Source organism: Lactuca virosa, chromosome 7 (assembly GCF_052849685.1).
Source record: "Lactuca virosa cultivar CGN04683 chromosome 7, Lactuca_virosa_CGN04683_v6, whole genome shotgun sequence".
Lineage (NCBI taxonomy): Eukaryota > Viridiplantae > Streptophyta > Magnoliopsida > Asterales > Asteraceae > Lactuca > Lactuca virosa.
The window spans coordinates 287855266-287873582 of NC_136432.1; the positions used below are offsets into that span (position 1 = coordinate 287855266).

Here is an 18317-nt window from a genome sequence, read left to right on the forward strand (position 1 = left end):
ACACTGATCGCGTACGCCCAACGTACTAGACTAAGCCCGAAACCTTCCTAACTTCAAACGATCATAACTTCTTCGTTTCAACTCCGATTTTGACGATCTTTATATCCGCTGAAAGGTATTGAATAGCTTTACAATACTATCTAAATATCTTGGACTAAAAACTTCTCGAACAAAAATCCATATTTCATGCAAGAACTCTTGGATCTAGGCTAAACCTGCCTATGACGTTTCCCGTTCTACCCTTCGGCCCAAAACACAAACTGAACTCTTGGATCACATAATCTACATTACCCACATCCAATTGGGTCTAAACCTCTCTTTCCCAAATACTGAAGCCTTATGATACTTGATCTTCGGGTCGCGGCCCCGAATTATGAAATGACTTGAAACTGGGTGTTACACAAAGATATGAAATCCTATCTATGGTCTTCAATATAGGCTAGGGTTTATGATTGTTTCAACAATATATTGCTATAATTTGTACATACGTAGATCTCTAGATTGCATGTGCCCATAATTAGATTTTATGATAATTTCGTTGTGCAAATATGTTAGATGTAACCTAGAAAACCCATCAAAATGATCCATATGTCACCCCACCCTTCTTTTCACCATCCCCTAGTAAATCATCCACTATATCTCCCCACTTTTGAGTTTCTTTCACCGCATCTCCTTCCTCTTCAAGAGAATCATCAACCAACTAGCTATTTACATGAGTTTCATTTAGATCTTGCCAAATACATTGATCTTTCTAAGGCATTGGACCTTTAGGATTGGTTTTGGGAGGTATATTATATTGTTCTTTATTAGACAATAACTCCTCATTCATCTCATCATCAGAATTCAATTGGCTTGGCGGATCAGACTTCTGAATCGTTGGATCCCTTCCTGTAATTTCAGGCACCTTAATCATATCAACAATAAATTGTTTTAACTTCATCTTTATACACACTCAATCCATATTAACATCATCATCCCAATCATCGTTAATAAACATGACTTCACCCCACCTCACAACTACCTTTTTGAATGTTTGTGATGACCAAGCACACAAAGGAAGTCCATCTATTTCAATCCACATCATACGATCCTCAACAATAAAGTTTTTTTGAAATTGACCTAAACTCCTTGAAGTACCAGTTATTGTCTTCATGTTGAATAAACTTTTTGCAAGCACACTATGCTTTTGAATTCAATTTAAATGCATGTAATCTTCCCATACCCTTTACAAGCTGTTCGCATGTCTTTTACATTCACCGATTCATGGAAATTTGTCACAAATACCAACTTTAGCATCGATTCCACCTTCTTCCGATTAGTGTTTACTATTCGGTTATTGTTTACTCCAAACATCCACAATAAAGTTATCATTTTTGCAAGAGATGCAACATAATTTGAATTGGCTCATTCATAAATAAAAAAGTAAAACTTATCATCTATGCTTATGTATACTTATTGTAAGTTCAAAACATGATTGATTATTATGGGTACATTATAATTTAACATAAAAGTTATATATATATATATAATGAAACAATACTTATTGTTTTTTCAACTGAAAATGACAGATTATCGTATAGACGTATACATTTAGATAATTTAAAAAATAAATATTGGAATTAAACAATAATTGCCCAAAATATTAGGACTTTATTGAAGATTTCCATCAAACTATTCGAAAAAATCAAGGGGTACAATTGTCAATTTAGCAAACCCAGGGCACGAGAGTGCTTCTTGTTTTAAGTTGAGGAGGGGCTTGAGCATGCTTGTTAAAAAACTGAGCAATTATTCTTTTATTTCTCCCTTCCTTTCCAACGATCTCCTGTCGAGTGCGTCGCCGTCGACAGAAGGTAATATCTAGCGTCTCGCTCTTTGTTTTTATATAAAATTGTACCTGAATCCTGACTGAAGATTCCTCAAAGTTTTCGTTATATGTTCTAATTTCATATAATTCATGCTTAGATCTTCTTTAGGTTTAATGCCGTGCATTTATCTTTTGAATGCATCCTTGCTATAAATATTTTATTCATAAGAAATAATCATAGAAAGTTTTGTGAGGATATGTGACGAATTGTGCCAGACCTACATTGTTAGATTTGTTTCTCTATTTGAATTTCAAATTTAGCATTTTATTTCCATTTCTGCATATTGTGATACGATGATTTGGTCGTTGTGGAGTCGATGTTATTGATGAATTAGGTGATAGGTAGACACGAGACTCTGATAGGAACTTCTAAGATCCGTATCTTCTGAGATAAGTGTGGTTAAAATTGCTGAATGAATGCAAATATTCAATTCGTTTTAATCTCAGAATTTCAGCAATAATCGTTTAGCTATGAAACGCAAAAAGCAGATTCTTATAAACATATCAACAATCAGTTGAATCAAGCAATAAAATGCAAGTTTTAACAAAAGAGGTACAGTGACCCATCAACTTTACGCTATAATCCATCTAAAAGACCAATTTTTAGGGAACTTGACACATTGCTCCAGGTAATTAAACACTTGAAAAGAATTCTCCTGCATAAAAACGTCAATCATCCCTACTCCTTTAGTCCTTTTTCCCTTTCTTTGGTTCACCCAAAACATATTCTACATACAAATCCTTAAGAGCAATAACAACAGTTGTTATCAAAGGCCCCATTATCGCTCCCTGCATCATCAAAATTCAACAGTAAAGAAGTGATATTAAATTAACACGAAGCATATTCTAAATTTCTAATTGTTGTTTATTAAATATTAATATTACCTCCAATGCAGATGGGAATAATGCAACTCCACCAATGATGCTAAGGCCAGTAAGATACGCACTATGACCAGGTATGTCTTCTTGAATCTCAGTAGTACCATAATCCATAAGCAAAAGATGAATAATGGACAAACAAACAGCAACAACATATCTCCCTTCTAAAACCAATTGCAATGCAGCTGGAATTGTGGAGAAGAAATTTGGAAATATCGGGAGTAAAGGGTTGATAAACGCAAGAAATGTCGACATGTACAAAAAATGAATATTAAATAATCTAAACAAAAGCCAAGTAAGACAGCCTTGAAAAAACGCAATCTCAGCTGTAGCTAAAAGAACCCCAGAAATAGCTTTATCAAGAACCTCAACAGCTCGTGTTCTAGCAGATCTTGAAATAGGAATCATGTACATAACTTGTTCAGTAACCCCACCTGCATCTGATGTTATCAAAGAGTACAAAACCCCTGTGAAAACCATTGATTGGGACACAAAATTTAAAATACCAGCTGCCCCTGAAACAATGGATTCAACAACTACAAAAACAAGCTTTGTACTACCACCAACAATGGATTTACTACTTGCAAGAACACGTTGAAGAATATCTTTTCCTTGAAAAGCGATTGCTTTTGCGTTCTTGATCATATCTTCCCTATTGACACGCACATGCGCGTCTTTGAACAATCCGTTTACTTCTGGATAAATCTCTGCCCATTCCCGATTTACAACTTTTTTTGTCAAAGTTTGTATCTTTTCTGTGTATGGGTTTCGGATTGCTATTGCAGTTGAAGGTGTGGATGAATTCGAGGGGTTTATAATACGTGGTATGATTATATGTTTCATTTCTTGAACGATTTCAGTCACGTTATACTGCATTGCTAAAGTATCGATTTGTACATTTACAGTTTCATAAAATTGAGTGCTGTATTTATCCACCATTAATGGCACATTGTTGTCATCCATCCATTTTTTTAACCCGATTCTCTCAGCTATATTGTTTTTTTCCACATGGGTTTTTATGGAATAAACCACATCTTTTCCTTCAACTCCAATTTTGTATGAGAAAAGCAGGGTCCCAGTTAGAGACCCCACAATCATACCAACAATCAATCCGATAGCCACAATTGTCTCCAGTTGATTCAAAATCCGGCTGGTGAGGAAAGCTGCATGCCGATTATGGTTCAAAGTACGACCTCCAAAGGAAGAAACAGCAGCCATGGTGGATTTCGCATGTCTGGATGTAAACATAAACCCTAACGCTAACAAAGTGATGGCACCAAGAACACCAAGTTGCTCGTAAGCCATTACAAAAACCCAAAACGACACCAACCATCTCAATAAAATTGAAAACCCGCTTCGTTTTCGCTTCACAACATCTCTTGTCTTCTTCTTACGAAGGATTAGTTTATATAAAAATTCTCTAATCTCAACGAGACTCCCGATGAAAACTCTATACACGGATACAGGTATAGCTAGTACAGTTTCTGTAAGACCTAATTCCAAAGGTTCAGACCAAAACGAAACTAGGGATTGCTGAATTCCTCGAAGAGGAATCGAACAAAGAACAGCCCAGAGAATCGGGCGGAGATATTCTTCAAGTAATTTAGAAACGCCGTAGATAATAACAATAGCAAAAACTAAGCCGGCGTGTGCCATGGCTATGTATAGTGCGAGACGAACCTGAGAGTCGCCGGAGAGAGAAGTGGAGTCATCCCTATCCGGATTGGTGGTGGATTCCGGCGGTAACTGAGGTTGGGGTTCGGGAGATGGATCTGGTTGGCGGGTGGAGGCTGATCGGAACATGTCTTGCCACGGCGGTGAGGTGGAGGAGTTGGAGTTGGAGTTGGTGTTAGGATCAGAATAAGGCACCAGCTCCATTTTTATAGTTTAAAATTAAAGTTGGAATCTGTGATACACAGATATTGTGAAGATGACCCAAGCTACAGTGAACAGGATGAGTTGGAAAGTTTTGACTTCTAAACGCACGATACACGTGCTAAACGGGGATAAAGAAGTAATAATTGCATTTTAAGCCTTGAGAAAATCTTAAAAGCTGTTTTGGTTCATATGTAAGTGATGATTTTCGTGGAAAACATACATCAAGTAATTTAGTATACCTTGTAAGAGTGGGGAAAAGTCGATACAGTCTGGTCCATGTTTTTTCTTTAGAAAGATAAGATTTGAAAACAATTTACTTAATGATAATCAAATCAAAACAAAATTATTATTATATTGATTTTGATATCCAAGCTTTTGTTGTTTTTAGAGCAAATCCATGTGAAAGACATGCAACTTTTAGGGGGTGGTTTATTTTCGCTTTCTTTCATCAATAGGTAATACTAGTAATATATTTATCGATAAAATGCTACATATATTGAGCATAATAACCGAGCGGACCGACCCGGTCCGTACTGAAACCAGAACTGGATCGGACCGAATTACACATGTTAGGATTGGTTCGCGGTTCCACTTATATCTTTCTTTTGGATTTCGGTTCCACCGGGTTTGGTTTTTACCCATTACAGACCTGAATTTTAAAAGGCATTTAACTTTTAAACCAAGATTTATGTCCCGCTAATTTTAAAAAAATCGTCAAAGTCCTTGTGCCACCTGTTGTCGACGTCGACTTCCAAAACCCCAATTTTTTTGCTTTTAGTGAAACCTTAGTTTTTAACCCATATAACTTTATGCCAGGATGTAAAGTTATCCTCAATCTTGTACCAATTTCTCCGTCACGCACTTTTTTGCTTTTTTCAGTTATTATTCCGCCAATCTTGCAACAATTTAATACTGAAAAAAGTATAAACCAAAATTTGCATCCTGCAACAATTTATATGGGTAGTTTCGCATAATGATCAAGAATAAATTGCTGGAAAAGGACTAAACCATGATCAAGAATCTTTCTTTCCTTCCCTGTTCGTGGACTAAACTACCCTTATAAACCCAAAAACGTATAAACCAAAATTTATATCCTGTAATATGTTCAAATTCCTTTTAGAGTTTTAGTGAAACCTTAACCCCAAACAAACCAAATCAAGAAAATACTTTTTGTTTAATCTCCAAAGTATAAACCAAAATGTGTTAGTGTCAACCCTTAAATCATGATCAAGAATCTATGCTACAGTTTCATTTTATGGTTCATAACTTTTGATGTGAAAATTGAGTAACATATGGAGGTCGTTATGTGAAAACCGGGTTTGCGGGTATTGGAACCGAAAAACCCGAACCGGAACCGATTATCATATGGTGGTCCGCAACGGCGAATCTAGAATTTAAACTTAGGTGTGTCCAACATGAATAAAACGACAAAATAAACGGGTCATATGATTTTGATAATCGAGTTGGATTGTAATAAAACTAGAGACAATTACAAATCTAGTTATTTTCCTTAATTACTTTTCATTTAATAGCCAAAAATTAGCCTTTGGCCAAAAATAACTATCAAAACCGTACATAATTAGCGAAAACTACTATTTTAGGGAGAAAACTATGAAACTAGAAAAACTCTCACCATGGCGGCTCCGACTCCGAACAACAACCATGTATTTTCTCGTATTCTTCATTTTTTTTGTTTTTTGTTGTATAGTATGAAATCTATTAGCAATAGTTAAAAAAAATTGTAAAAAACGAAGAAAAAACGGAAACCGTAGGTTTCGTAAGTCACCTACGGTGTACAAGTTGTTAATAATTAAAAGCTTATACACCGTAGGTGACTTCCGAAACCTACGGTTTCCGGTTTTTTTTTCACCTACGGTTTGGGATACCGTATGTTATAGAGCATACCGTAGGTGAATTTTTCACCTACAGTTTCATATGTAAAAATGAAAAAAAAAAAAAAAAAGTTATATTTAATTTGGCTATTAAGTGAGAAGAGAAGTAATTAGGAAAATTTGTTAGATTTGTCATTATCTCATAAAACTATCTAAAACAAGCATCGTATATGTTACCTTTCACTTTTTTTTTTTAAGTTGATATTTTTCTCATCTTACATATTATTTTATCCTATAGTTTACAAATTTAAAAGATTTAAAAATAGATTATGTATCTAAAAAAACTTATTTAATGTTTGTTAACTTTTTTTTTTGTTTCTTGCCTTTTTTATTTGATTTTTTTTTCTCTACATATTATCTTCTAACCTCCTCTCTCTCTCTCTCTCTCTCTCTCTCTCTCTATATATATATATATATATATATATATATATATATATATATATATATATATATATATATCAGATACTATTGTATAAAAAAAAATACAAAACAATCTTTAATTGTTTGTTTTGTGATCACTAGTGTCCACCTAGATTGTTAATATGGGTCTATCTTGATTTTCTTATATAAACAATGAAAAACTTTACAAGCTCGAGGGTGTCCACGGACACCCTTTAATTCGCAATAGCATCGGTTCTTGCTTTGGGCTCCTTCGGTTTTGGTTCTAACCGGTTTGGAACAGAGCTCATCCCTGTATGTCTGCTATTTTTTTTCTATACCTAGTGAATCATCTTAATAACCATTTTATTCTTACATTCTAAAAAACAAATTTCATAATTTTCATCAATATTAACGGTATTCATAATATTTTACATGAGAGGAGTTTGGTGGAAAAAAAAAGTGGGGAAGGCAAGTAAAAAGTTAGTTTTAGTAGTTAATATACTGAGCAAATTTTCTTTTTAGCTCAATCCATTAAGCCATTTTATCCGGATCAAGTAAAAAATAAACAAACATGTATAGTTGTCCGATTAAGTGGGTAACACGATAACCCATTAAGTAAAAAAGAAACAATTACCGTATATATCGTCAAAGTTACAGTGAACTATAATAACTAATCTTTATGCTTTTCAATTGAGTTTTAACTTTAAAATCTAAAACTAATAGTATTAAGTTTTAAATATGTGCATTGTAATATTGTATACAACCTAATACATATGTTTGAGATTTATTTTCTATGTTTAATTTAAAATACAAATTTAGGAACCGAATGAAGTGAAGTATCCCAAAACTTGAGGGGAGGTACTAGATATATGTATCCATTTTATAAGGCCCATAAAAGGACATGGGTTCTCACTTGTGAAAGTAGATGTATATGTAACTTGTGTGATTAGTCATACAACAAAATGGTAATGGATGCTTAATGAAATCTTATTTGAGGTATTAATCAAAGATTAATTAGGCTAATCTTTTGACGAAGACAAATATAAGCCATGACACGATACACGAGACCCATTCCTAGCAGTATCCAAACTTCTTTCCAGCCTCCTTTTAAGTTGACTGTGTCAAAAGAGGGTGAAGTTTGCAGTGACTTGCATCCCCCGATGCTTTCACACTCGTATAAATCATCACCCGAGTACTGTACTTTCATTAGCAGCCTGAATCCGTGGTACATGAATGATATGTACTTCATCCATTGCATAAATTTTGGTATATGCTGCAACAAAACCACATATATATATATATTAACACAAAATGACCTTTATGCCCTCCCTTCATCTCTTTATCAAGGCTATTTTATTATTTTAAGTCCATACCTGAACATAGTAACCGCCTGTTAGAAGAAACAACATGAGTATTAAAGAAGCAACCATTCCTGCCCTTCTAATGCTCATCACTGCAGCTCCAAACATTTCTCCTGCACCCTACTCAGATTATTAAAAAAAAAAAAAGATCCATTTAGGGCATCACAAAATCCTATTTTTTACACAAGATGTAGTGTTTGTGAGCAGTAAAACATCAAATATCGTATGCTTTTATACTATTTACTTGAAAGTTACTTTTCTGCAATTTGTTGCTTAACTTCAAATTTCATGCATTTTAGTTTATTATTTGTAAAGTGTATTTGTTGATAAAATATATTAAATTCAATTATTATGTTTCAAACTAATTTAAAGAAAAACTAATATGGGTAATTCAAAACATAATACTTATTTAAATAAAATACATAATGGTATCGTCAATAGCAGCTTTTTCATTTTTTTTTTTTTGAAAAAGCTTCTCACCTATTGTGAGAGCTTTTTCAACCATCGCTTACTCAATAGAACTTGTAAAATTACAAGCCTCGTAAGTTGCAAGCTCTTGTTAAAAGCTTTAAAATAGACCAACCTAAAAAAAACAATAACATGGTACAAATCAATTATTGTGGATATATTTTGATGAGAAAGCTCAACTATTGTTGAGATACATTGAGTTGGCACTTAGATATCATAGAAAAGCTATACTATTGTGGATGCTCTTAAGTCTTATCACTGAAAATCTATATGATTTAGAAAAAACTGAATTGTTATTAAAAATTGTGTAAAGGATTGGAAATGGCTGTATATTTTAGATTTAAACTTACTTGGCTTGTTATGGCTATTAATAAGACGGCTGCCAATGTCATGAAGAAGCATTGCAGGGTTTTCTTGAATCCAACCATGAAATAAAGAATGGACATGAAAACAGTTGGGTAAGTAACGTGAGCGATCATGTCACACAAAGTGCTGCACGCATAGTAGGCGCTCAGCCTATACATATCAGCCTTTCTTTCTTTCACCAGAAAGAACTTCTCAAATGGGAACACATACACCGCTCCAAATATCGATGAAGATGTCCAGAAAATGCACACATAGAACAACAACCCAATCTGCATACAACAGTTAAAAAGGGAAATGTGGCTTCTTTTTGAGTAAATTACATTTTTCTTCTTTTGTGCTATTTTTTGGGATCAAAAGTAGTCATTACAAAAACCTCAAATAAAGACAAAAATTACAAGAAAAATACCAAAAATGTAATTTACTCTTTTTTAACTGACCTGATCTCTAAGGTGAGCCTCGGTGGCAAAGCTAGATTTCCACCATAGAAGCCCTAACAAGACTGCAACTCCAAGAGATTGAACTATTCTTAGCATATCAAAGTAATCTCTCCACCTTTCTCTGTATGTTCTCTTGAACAATATCAAAAACTGATCCCACCAACTTATCGTCCAATCTTTCTTCACTTGAATCGCTAATCTAAGATGTTCTGGTGCCTTCCCTGTTCTATGATTTGCTTCTTTCTCTTTCGTCTCCAGTTCACTTTTATACCTGTTTTGAACATACTACTTGCAAAAAACTATTTGGTAAGTTATATTTTTGCTTGGTCCCACTTTTCAAAGTAAAATGACTACATTTTTTACACAAAAATTGCAAAACTCCGAGGAATAAAAATAGTCACTGTATTCGGAAAAGACACAAAACGTTACAAGAACACAATTACAAGCAAAAACATTAGGGACCAAAAATTGAAAAGATCAGCTGTACTCGGGGACCAAGAACGTAATTTAGTCGAAAAATAGGTCTTACTTTGATGACGGCCTTCTCGTATTCACTAGTGCCTTTAGGAGTCACGATATCGTCAGGGGCAGTAATGTCATTTACTTGACCGGTTGCTAGATCTAGCAAAAACTCCGCGGGGTTCATGGGTATATCGGGGATGAACCTTAGAGATGAAAAATAGCTCATTGATTCTCTTGCCTTTCCATAGTACATAGGATGGCCTTCTGATATCAATAAGATTTTGTCAAACATGTGAAACATTTTACTTGATGGTTGGTGGATTGTTGTGATGATTGTCCTCCCTGCCTGAAGATGCCATTAACAAAATTTTCAATATTAGAAAAAATTTCATTTTTCCTTCTAGAGTATAACTAATTTTTTCAATGTCGGTCCCTAAAAGTTTTTTCTTGCAATTTTGGCCTTGAGGTTTTTGGTCACTTTTTCAAGTAAAATGACTCTTTTGGACTATAATTGCAAAAATCAAATACCAAGAAGCTCAAATAAGCCTAAAATTGCAAGAAAAATCTTTTTGGGACCATGAATGTATATTACTAAAATATATGTTAGTAGTAGTTTAGTCCATCCATATCAAATTATAAATGCAATGTCACTTATCTTTTAAACATGCCATGTCAGCTTTTATAATTACTTCTACGTCAATGAAATATCACTCATCTTTTAAAAATGGTCCCCACTGTCATATCAACGATTACTTTATATTTTTCAACATATATCTTAAATATTAAACATTAATAGTTAATCAATAATAAATAAATATAAATTTAATTATTTATAATTAGAATAATATATTTTAATTATAAAATAATAATTTTACATAATTATGCATGTTTATCATATTTACAGTTAATTTTTCTTTTTATCCCTATTGATCGTGATTAATATTTATATAATTGAATATGTTAATGAAATTTAAAGCAAAAAAAGTGTAATATTAACTTTTCTTTTTATAGCCTTGATCTGTTAATTGTGTTTGAAAATGAAAAAAAAAATGCAATCATTGTTAATTGTGTTTGAAAGGCTTTCAAATATAGAAAGATCAATCCAACGTCTCTTGCATTAAATTGAAATGTGGCATTGCAATTGAATTTGAAAGAAGCCATATGGAGGCTCTTAGTACCTTGGCATTTTCTCTGAGAATCTGTATAAGTTTATTTGCTGATGTTGAATCAAGGCCTGAAGTTGGTTCATCAAGCAACAAAAGTGAAGGATCAACGAGGATCTCGTATCCTATGCTCGTACGTTTCCTTTCACCCCCCGAAATGCCACTAATAAATCCTCCTCCTACTCGTGTCTTACGACATCTTTTATTCATTTTTCAGATGATAACAAAATTAACTAGTATGGAAAACATTAATATGTATATGTATATTCCTTCCATTTTTATTTTTTCATAATCGCTGGTATAATTTATATAATTGGAAGTATAAACCAACCTTTCAAGTCCTAATTCCTTAAGAATCACCTCCACTCTTTCGTATTTCTGCCTTTGGCTCATGCTGCCCGAAAGTCTTAAAAATGCAGCGAAAATCAAAGTTTCCTCCACTGTTAATTGCGGGTAGAGCACGTCATCTTGTGTCACAAATCCAATCCTGTATATAAACTCGGCAAACATATATCAAAATTTTAATTTTCTTCTTCAATGGAGTTATTATATTGGGTATAGCTAAAAGCCTAATAAGCAGTCTAAGATTATCTTCATTTCATTCATTCATTGATGACCAATGCTGTAGTTTGCCGATAAGATAAAATTAATTCTTTAATAAAAAGAAAATATAACAAATTTTTGCAATCTCAATTCTCAAATCAAACCAAATAAGTGAACCCATCTCACAATTGATCATGCACTTATTTCAACTTTATAAATTATGAATTAGGCTTATTTTTTTTTTTAAAAGCACAAAAAAAAAGGTACCAAAATTCAGATTTTTTTTTTCTGTACAAATAGACACGACTATAATTTTGTATTTTATTTCAACTTTTTCTCATATTTAAAAAAATTGATTTAGTTTGTTTTGAAATAACATATTTTTTGTATAATAAAAATTAATTATAGACAATATTTAGAGTAAATTACATTTATGATTCCCAAGTATAGATGATTTTTTCAATTTTGGTTCCAAAAAACTTTTCTTACAATGTTTGTCCTTGCAAGAAATGACTCATTTTTTTTTTACCAAAGTTGGAAAAATTAGTTACACCCAAGGACAAAAATAGTCAATTACTTGGATCGTAGACAAAAATAAGAACTAAAATGGTAATAGAAAATTTTTTGAAACTAAAATTGTAAAAACCAATTATACTACAAAAAATGTAAATTTGTTTGGATTAGATTAGGTCGTTAAGGCGTTAACGAACTATAAAATATTTGATTTAGTTGATTGTGGATGTGGGAAAATATATATTTCTTATTTAAAAAAAAAAAAAAAAACTACGTAGAATAAGGGGGTGTTTGGGTTATCTTTTGAAAGGCCAAAATGACTTTTGGGAAAAGTTACAAAAAGATAGGTTTTCCTGACTTTTCCAAAAAGTCAGTTTTCCTTCTATGAAAAATCCAAAAGGAGCTTTTATCAAGCATCTTTTCTCTGCTATCTTTATCTAAAAGGACTTTTAGTCTCTCAAAAGATAAGTCAAACACCCCGATAGTGAATAATAGGGTAACACCTTCTTTTAAGAGCTGGGCTGTAGGGAACATCATTATAAGTGACAGTTCCCTTGACGTTTTCACCTAATCTCCCGCCTATCACCTTCAACAGCGTTGTTTTTCCACTACCGGAAGGACCCATCAAAGCAAGGATTTCACCGGGGCCAAGGCTTCCGGTTATGCCTTTCAATATCTGCTTATAATTGTTGTCTTCTTCACTCTTCCCCTGCAAAACCACCTTCGACATCACCGCCTTCACTGGATTCCCCGGTGTCGCCTTGCTCACTTTCACCTTAAACTCTATATCTTCAAACTGCATTCAAAATAACAACCACCTTCACATATCTGATCATAACAAATTACAAGTGTTAGTGTTAGAGAAGTTCACTGAAGCATTTCGTGGAACACCTTTAGGAAAATGGGAAGTGGACGATCTTTGATAGGGAAGGCGTCATCTTGGATATCGATCTGAGAGCTTGATCTGTTTCTAAGGTAAGTCTGAGCAGCCATTAAATCCAAGTTATGAACAAACCCATTGTTGCCTGTTATGTGCATGGGACCCACTGGAGGAGGAGATAAAGATGACAAATCCTCGATTTCATCTTGGCTCCCGGAATCCATGATAGGATTATGCAACCGAGTTTCTTCTTTAATTAATGGGGTTTGTACACCTAAATTCTTTCAACTAAAAACATAACAAGATCAATCCTATATAGTCTCTTCGATTTCGCTGTTGAACAGCATGTCAACAATTTTTAGCTGCAAAAAGATTTGCAAATTTGTAGTTGTAACACACCCTTGGCGCACCAATCTGACCAACTACACTTAAACTTCATCATGTCAAGAACATGATCTTCACAAATGTAATTTTTTTTTTTTGCAAAATGGAGGGAAATAACATAGTAGGTAAAGTACTTTATTTTGTAGGGTTAATTTTATAAACGGCTAACAAATTATTTTTGTCCAAAAAAACATATCAAAGTTCGTTTATGACTTTAACCTTGTTTTATCTATTACTCTAATTTTTGTCAATATAGACATTTTGATAATAGCAATATGTAACATGAAACTTGTGAAATCTTTTAGTATGGTTGATTACATAATGCTATTAACGCTATAGAAAATTAAGTTTGCTATTATGAATAAATAAATGTAATTATGTTGATGTTATGAGTATATATATATATATATATATATATATATATATATATATATATATATATATATATATATATATTATTGTTAATATGTGTAAGAAATAAAGTACGTTTTGTAAGTTTCATTTGCATATTGTGATCATTTGAAGACCCTCACCCTCAAACGTGTCAAGAACTCAATATTTTTTTTTCGCCCAAAAAAAAAAGTAGGAGAAAAAGTAGAGGGGTTAGAGTTGACAATATTGAATCGTAAAAACAATGTAGTTGGGTAAATAGGTAAGAATAAGTCAATAACATAGAGTGATGATGGAAACAAGATGATTCCTGGATTGTTGAGTGTGTAATCGTAATCTGCCTCTAAGAGAGTGGAGAGATATGGAAGAATCGCAAGAGATTTTGTTGAACTCGCTGGCGAACGCTGGGGTTGCGATTCCGCGGGAGGCTTTGTCAGTTGGAGATCTAACACCGGAAGCGTTGGTGTCGATCTGTGCTCATTCTCTTCGTATAATTTCGAGCTCGGAATCCTTTCCGATCACTTTGCCGGATTCTATGGTCGATCGTTTTAAAATCTGCACCGATCTTGCCTCATCCGTCAAAGACCTAGGTTACATCGGCGACATGAGCTTCCATAAGGTACTATTCTATTCTCTTATTCATCCTCTCAGCAGCTAACTATAAGCTCATCTGTTTTATATTGATCTTTGACTTTTTTTACTGGATGCATTTTAAATACTCGTTTTTTTTCTCTCTCTTATTCATTGTTGTGTTGGATCTATTCAATGTTTTACGTACTAATTCAAGTTTTGTGAGTGGTTCCGTTTGAAAGAGATCCCTAGAGGCAGTATCCCTATTTTTTTCCCTTGTGACTTGTGAGAAAAATTTTACAAATTATATTTTGACGTCGACTTCAAAATTAATATACAATGCCAAGAAATTCATAGTTAACTGCTCATTAGAACTAGTCAACGACTTCCAGAAAATTCTAGAATTAATTTGTGACAAAATTCATATCAATTTGCATCATAGAAGTTGATAGTGTTATCCTAAAGGTGAAAGTGAAAATGTACCTCCCTTTTAAGATTCAGTGTAATAGTTCAATCATTGGTGTCGTGACTATAATATACATGTACCCTTACTATATATGATATATGATTCTGTTATCATGTGAATGAAAAAACAAAGAAGTTAATTGTTTATTTTCATATCATGTAGCATTACAATATATGATTTGTGATTCTGTAAACCATGTGCCTGTTGATACTATAGATAGAAACGCCCAAATTTGAGTATGGATGTATGCTCATATGGTTTTCTAGTTTATAATGATGTTATTAATGAAAGTAGATAAGTATATTATATAATTATTGTTCTGAAATATTCTTAGAAAGAGAATATATCTCTTGCTTACGGCAGTTCCTGTATCCATCCGAAGAAGACATGTATAGGTTGATAAGATTTTTGGTTGGGAAGCTCTCTGAATCATCTACAACTGCAGTATTATTAAACACAAAGGATAATAATGCAAAAGCAATGATAAATGATGAAAAATCAGAAAGATCATCCAATGATGAGGAACAAGATTTGCATACCAAATTCGAAGGTGTAAAACTGAGAACTGAAGAAGCGGTGTCAAATTCAATTCAGTATCCTGAAGAAGATTTTGGAGCTCATGATTTGTTGAAAGCAGCAGTGGAAATGGCTTGTGATGAACAACACATCGATTCACACATTACACAGCTAAATGAGCAAATAGACGCAAGGAAAAACAATCTTGCAAAACTGGAGTCAAAATGGTAACAGAAAAACACTCTTGTTTCTCATGATGATCTTTATTTTATTATAATAGAGTGTTGATCTACTACAGGAAAGGCATCATAAAGCCTTTAGAAGATATAAAAAGAAATCTTGAAGAAGCTCTATGTGCAAATCAGCCAGAGTCTCAAGACCTGGAGTCCATATTGTTTGAAACAAAGCAGAGGTATAGCTGATTTTATTATTATTATTTTTTTTTTTTTCAATTTTGGTCCCAAAAAGTTCTTGTACAATTTTGTTCCTTATTTGAGATTCTTGTAATGTTTTTGGTACCTATTCCAACTCAAATTACTAATTTTAGTCCCTGGATATAGTTTTTTTTTTCCCCATTTTGGTTCCAAAAAGTTCTCTTGAAAATTTGGTGCTTAATTGAGGTTATTGTATCCTTCATTTTATTGCTGTTCCAAGTAATATTACTATTGTGGTGCCTGTGTATTGCTGATTTTTTTCAATTTTGGACCCTATTATATAATTTTACTTGGAATAATGCACAAAAACCTCAAATTAGGACCAAAATTGGAAAGCAAACTTTCTGTGACCAAAATTGAAAAAACAAGCTATCTTCAGGGACCAAAAATGTAATTTACTAATATTGTTGTAACTTGTAACTCAGGGAAGAGGAAATTTCCAAGGTGTCAAGAGAAGTTGAGAAAGTAGCGAAATTGGCAACAAGGAGATCTTACATTGAACGGATAAAAGAGATCACCAAAAATAGCAGGAAACAGGAGATCGACATAGAACGTATCTTAAAAGAGACCCGAGAGCTTCAGTTAGAAAGTAACATCATTCAAGAACGCCTGCATCGAACTTACGCTGTGGTGGATGAAACACTACTCAGGTAATCATATGTTATAAACTTATTATTAATTAATTATTATATTAAATTAGATTTTTGGTCCCTGAGTATTGTCAAATTTCCAACTTTTGTCCTAAAAAGTTTCTTCTTGCAAGCCTGGTACTTATTTGAGGTTTTTTTTTGAGTAAATTACACGAATGGTCCCTATAGTTTACGTTAATTTGCATGTTTGGTCCCTAACTTAGGTGTTGTTTGTTTTTTCGAAGCGAAAATTCATGAAGTCTGCGGACCACCTCTGCAATCCTCTGCAGCAGAAGAGGTGGAACAAACGGCTGCAGCCCATAATAAGAAGCATGTTTGTTTTTTAACATCTGCAGACTGCTGCAGTAAACTGAAATTTAAATAAACTAATTTTATAAACTTAAAATAGTTCTCAACACCGAAATTTTAATAATTCTAGTCTTAAAACATTGAAAGAGTACTAAAAATAACATTTAAAAAAACAAAAATATAAAACTTTTTTAAAAAAAAAACTTACAAAAATATAAAAGAAGCTAACAGCTTTATTCTAGAAAAAAAAAAACTAATTTTAAAAAACATAAAAAAGAAAATAATAAAAAAAATTAAGAAAGTATTACAAATGATGTGTACAAAGTTCGTAAAAAATTACACACGTTAAAAAAAGATGAAACTGAAACTGAAACTGAAAATATTATTAACGGAAACGGTAAAAAAATTAAAGTTATACCAAAATTCTAAAAAAAACTTCAAAAAATTGAAAGCTGAAGAGGTTTGAAGAGGCAAGTCAAGTGTCGCGCCACGCAGCACACGCGCAGAGGTTTTGCAGTCTGAAGTCTTCCAAAAAACAAACTGCTGCGAGAGGGAAAGTGTTGCGTGTGTGCTGCGTCGCGCAGCAGAAAGTGGTTTGAAGAAGTTTTTCTAAAAAAACAAACAGCACCTTATTTTTTTAACTCGGAGGGTCCCTACTGCTGTTTGTTTTTGTTACGCGTTTGGTCTCTGTCTTATCTAAAAAGACTATTTTTCCCTTGATTTTTTAATTTATTTAAATAAACATACCCCAACCCCACCCCCTTCACCTTACCTTACATACTCCACCATTTTTTTCTTATTTAAATAATAGTCTTTTTAGGTAAGACATGGACCCGACGCGTAACAAAAACAAATAGTAGGGACCAATCGGGTAACAAAAACAAATAACAGGGACCTTCCGAGTTAGAAAAATAAATTAGGGACCAAACGTGCAAATTACCCCAAACCATGGGGACCATTCGTGTAATTTACTCTTTTTTTAAAACGTTTTTGGTCCCTATTTCAAGTATAATGACTATTTTTGGGACCAAAATTGAAAATATCAGCTATACTCAGGAACCAAAAGTAATCATTTTACTTTTAACATGGAACAAAAATGTACAAGAACCTCATATAAAGACCAAAATTGCAAGAGAAAACTTTTTACTGATATGAATATGGAAAGTGAAATGTATGTAGTATTGATTGTCCGTTTTGTTTTGTAGGGAAGCAAAGAAGGATCAAGTGGGGGAACAAGCACACATTTTGGTGACAGGTATCCATGAGAGTTTTGAAGAAATATCTGAAAAGATCCTTGCAACTGACAGAGCTCGTAGAGAAATGACAGACCTTGAAACTAAGCTTTCAAGTATTGCTACACGAACTTTAAATATCGACAAACTACAGGCAGATCTTGATGCCATAAGGAAAGAAAACGACTACCTTCAATCTCTCCCCCTCGCTTGAGTAGTAATCTTAAATCTTCAAACCTCCTTAATCTACTTTTCTCAACACTATTCTCATCAATTCTATATCACTTTAGTTCTATATCA

General features: G+C 33.2%; 3 protein-coding genes across 7 annotated transcripts; 1 reads left to right on the forward strand and 2 right to left on the reverse strand.

Moving 5' to 3' along the window:
* Window positions 1-2328: 2328 nt before the first annotated feature.
* LOC145125030 (uncharacterized) lies at window positions 2329-4712 on the reverse strand. Its single transcript, XM_079060521.1, has 2 exons — window positions 2750-4712; window positions 2329-2653 (listed from the first exon to the last, which is right to left on the reverse strand). The coding sequence occupies exons 1-2, from the start codon at window positions 4619-4621 to the stop codon at window positions 2552-2554; spliced, it is 1974 nt and encodes a 657-aa protein (XP_078916647.1). The 5' UTR covers window positions 4622-4712; the 3' UTR covers window positions 2329-2551.
* A 2924-nt stretch (window positions 4713-7636) lies between these two features.
* On the reverse strand, window positions 7637-13798 carry ABCG26 (ABC-2 type transporter family protein). Of its 2 annotated transcripts, none has more exons than XM_079060520.1 (9): window positions 13099-13796; window positions 12711-13003; window positions 11483-11638; window positions 11167-11350; window positions 10056-10334; window positions 9527-9811; window positions 9074-9358; window positions 8268-8375; window positions 7637-8167 (listed from the first exon to the last, which is right to left on the reverse strand). In XM_079060520.1, the coding sequence occupies exons 1-9, from the start codon at window positions 13309-13311 to the stop codon at window positions 7898-7900; spliced, it is 2073 nt and encodes a 690-aa protein (XP_078916646.1). In that variant the 5' UTR covers window positions 13312-13796; the 3' UTR covers window positions 7637-7897. The 2 variants fall into 2 exon arrangements, 1 of the variants encoding a protein (XP_078916646.1); XR_013715760.1 differs by having other exon boundaries at window positions 8049-8167; window positions 8268-8368; window positions 13099-13798.
* Window positions 13799-13938: 140 nt separating this feature from the next.
* LOC145125031 (coiled-coil protein) lies at window positions 13939-18317 on the forward strand. Of its 4 annotated transcripts, none has more exons than XM_079060522.1 (5): window positions 13939-14480; window positions 15261-15640; window positions 15712-15825; window positions 16273-16497; window positions 17991-18317. In XM_079060522.1, exons 1-5 carry the CDS (start codon window positions 14223-14225, stop codon window positions 18229-18231), a joined length of 1218 nt encoding a protein of 405 aa, XP_078916648.1. In that variant the 5' UTR covers window positions 13939-14222; the 3' UTR covers window positions 18232-18317. The 4 variants fall into 4 exon arrangements, with proteins under 4 accessions (XP_078916648.1, XP_078916649.1, XP_078916650.1 ...); XM_079060523.1 differs by having other exon boundaries at window positions 14362-14480; window positions 15283-15640; XM_079060524.1 differs by having other exon boundaries at window positions 14367-14480; window positions 15232-15640.

Coding starts and splice junctions, on each gene's coding strand:
- LOC145125030 (XM_079060521.1), bottom strand. CDS start 4,621: ATGGAGCTGGTGCCTTATTCTGATCCTAACACCAACTCCAACTCCAAC. Junction 2,654..2,749: donor TATTCCCATCTGCATTGGAG/GTAATATTAATA, acceptor TTGATGATGCAG/GGAGCGATAATGGGGCCTTT.
- ABCG26 (XM_079060520.1), bottom strand. CDS start 13,311: ATGGATTCCGGGAGCCAAGATGAAATCGAGGATTTGTCATCTTTATCT. Junction 11,639..12,710: donor AGCCCAGCTCTTAAAAGAAG/GTGTTACCCTAT, acceptor GTTTATATACAG/GATTGGATTTGTGACACAAG. Junction 10,335..11,166: donor TTCTCAGAGAAAATGCCAAG/GTACTAAGAGCC, acceptor TGGCATCTTCAG/GCAGGGAGGACAATCATCAC.
- LOC145125031 (XM_079060522.1), top strand. CDS start 14,223: ATGGAAGAATCGCAAGAGATTTTGTTGAACTCGCTGGCGAACGCTGGG. Junction 15,641..15,711: donor GCAAAACTGGAGTCAAAATG/GTAACAGAAAAA, acceptor GATCTACTACAG/GAAAGGCATCATAAAGCCTT. Junction 16,498..17,990: donor GTGGATGAAACACTACTCAG/GTAATCATATGT, acceptor TTTGTTTTGTAG/GGAAGCAAAGAAGGATCAAG.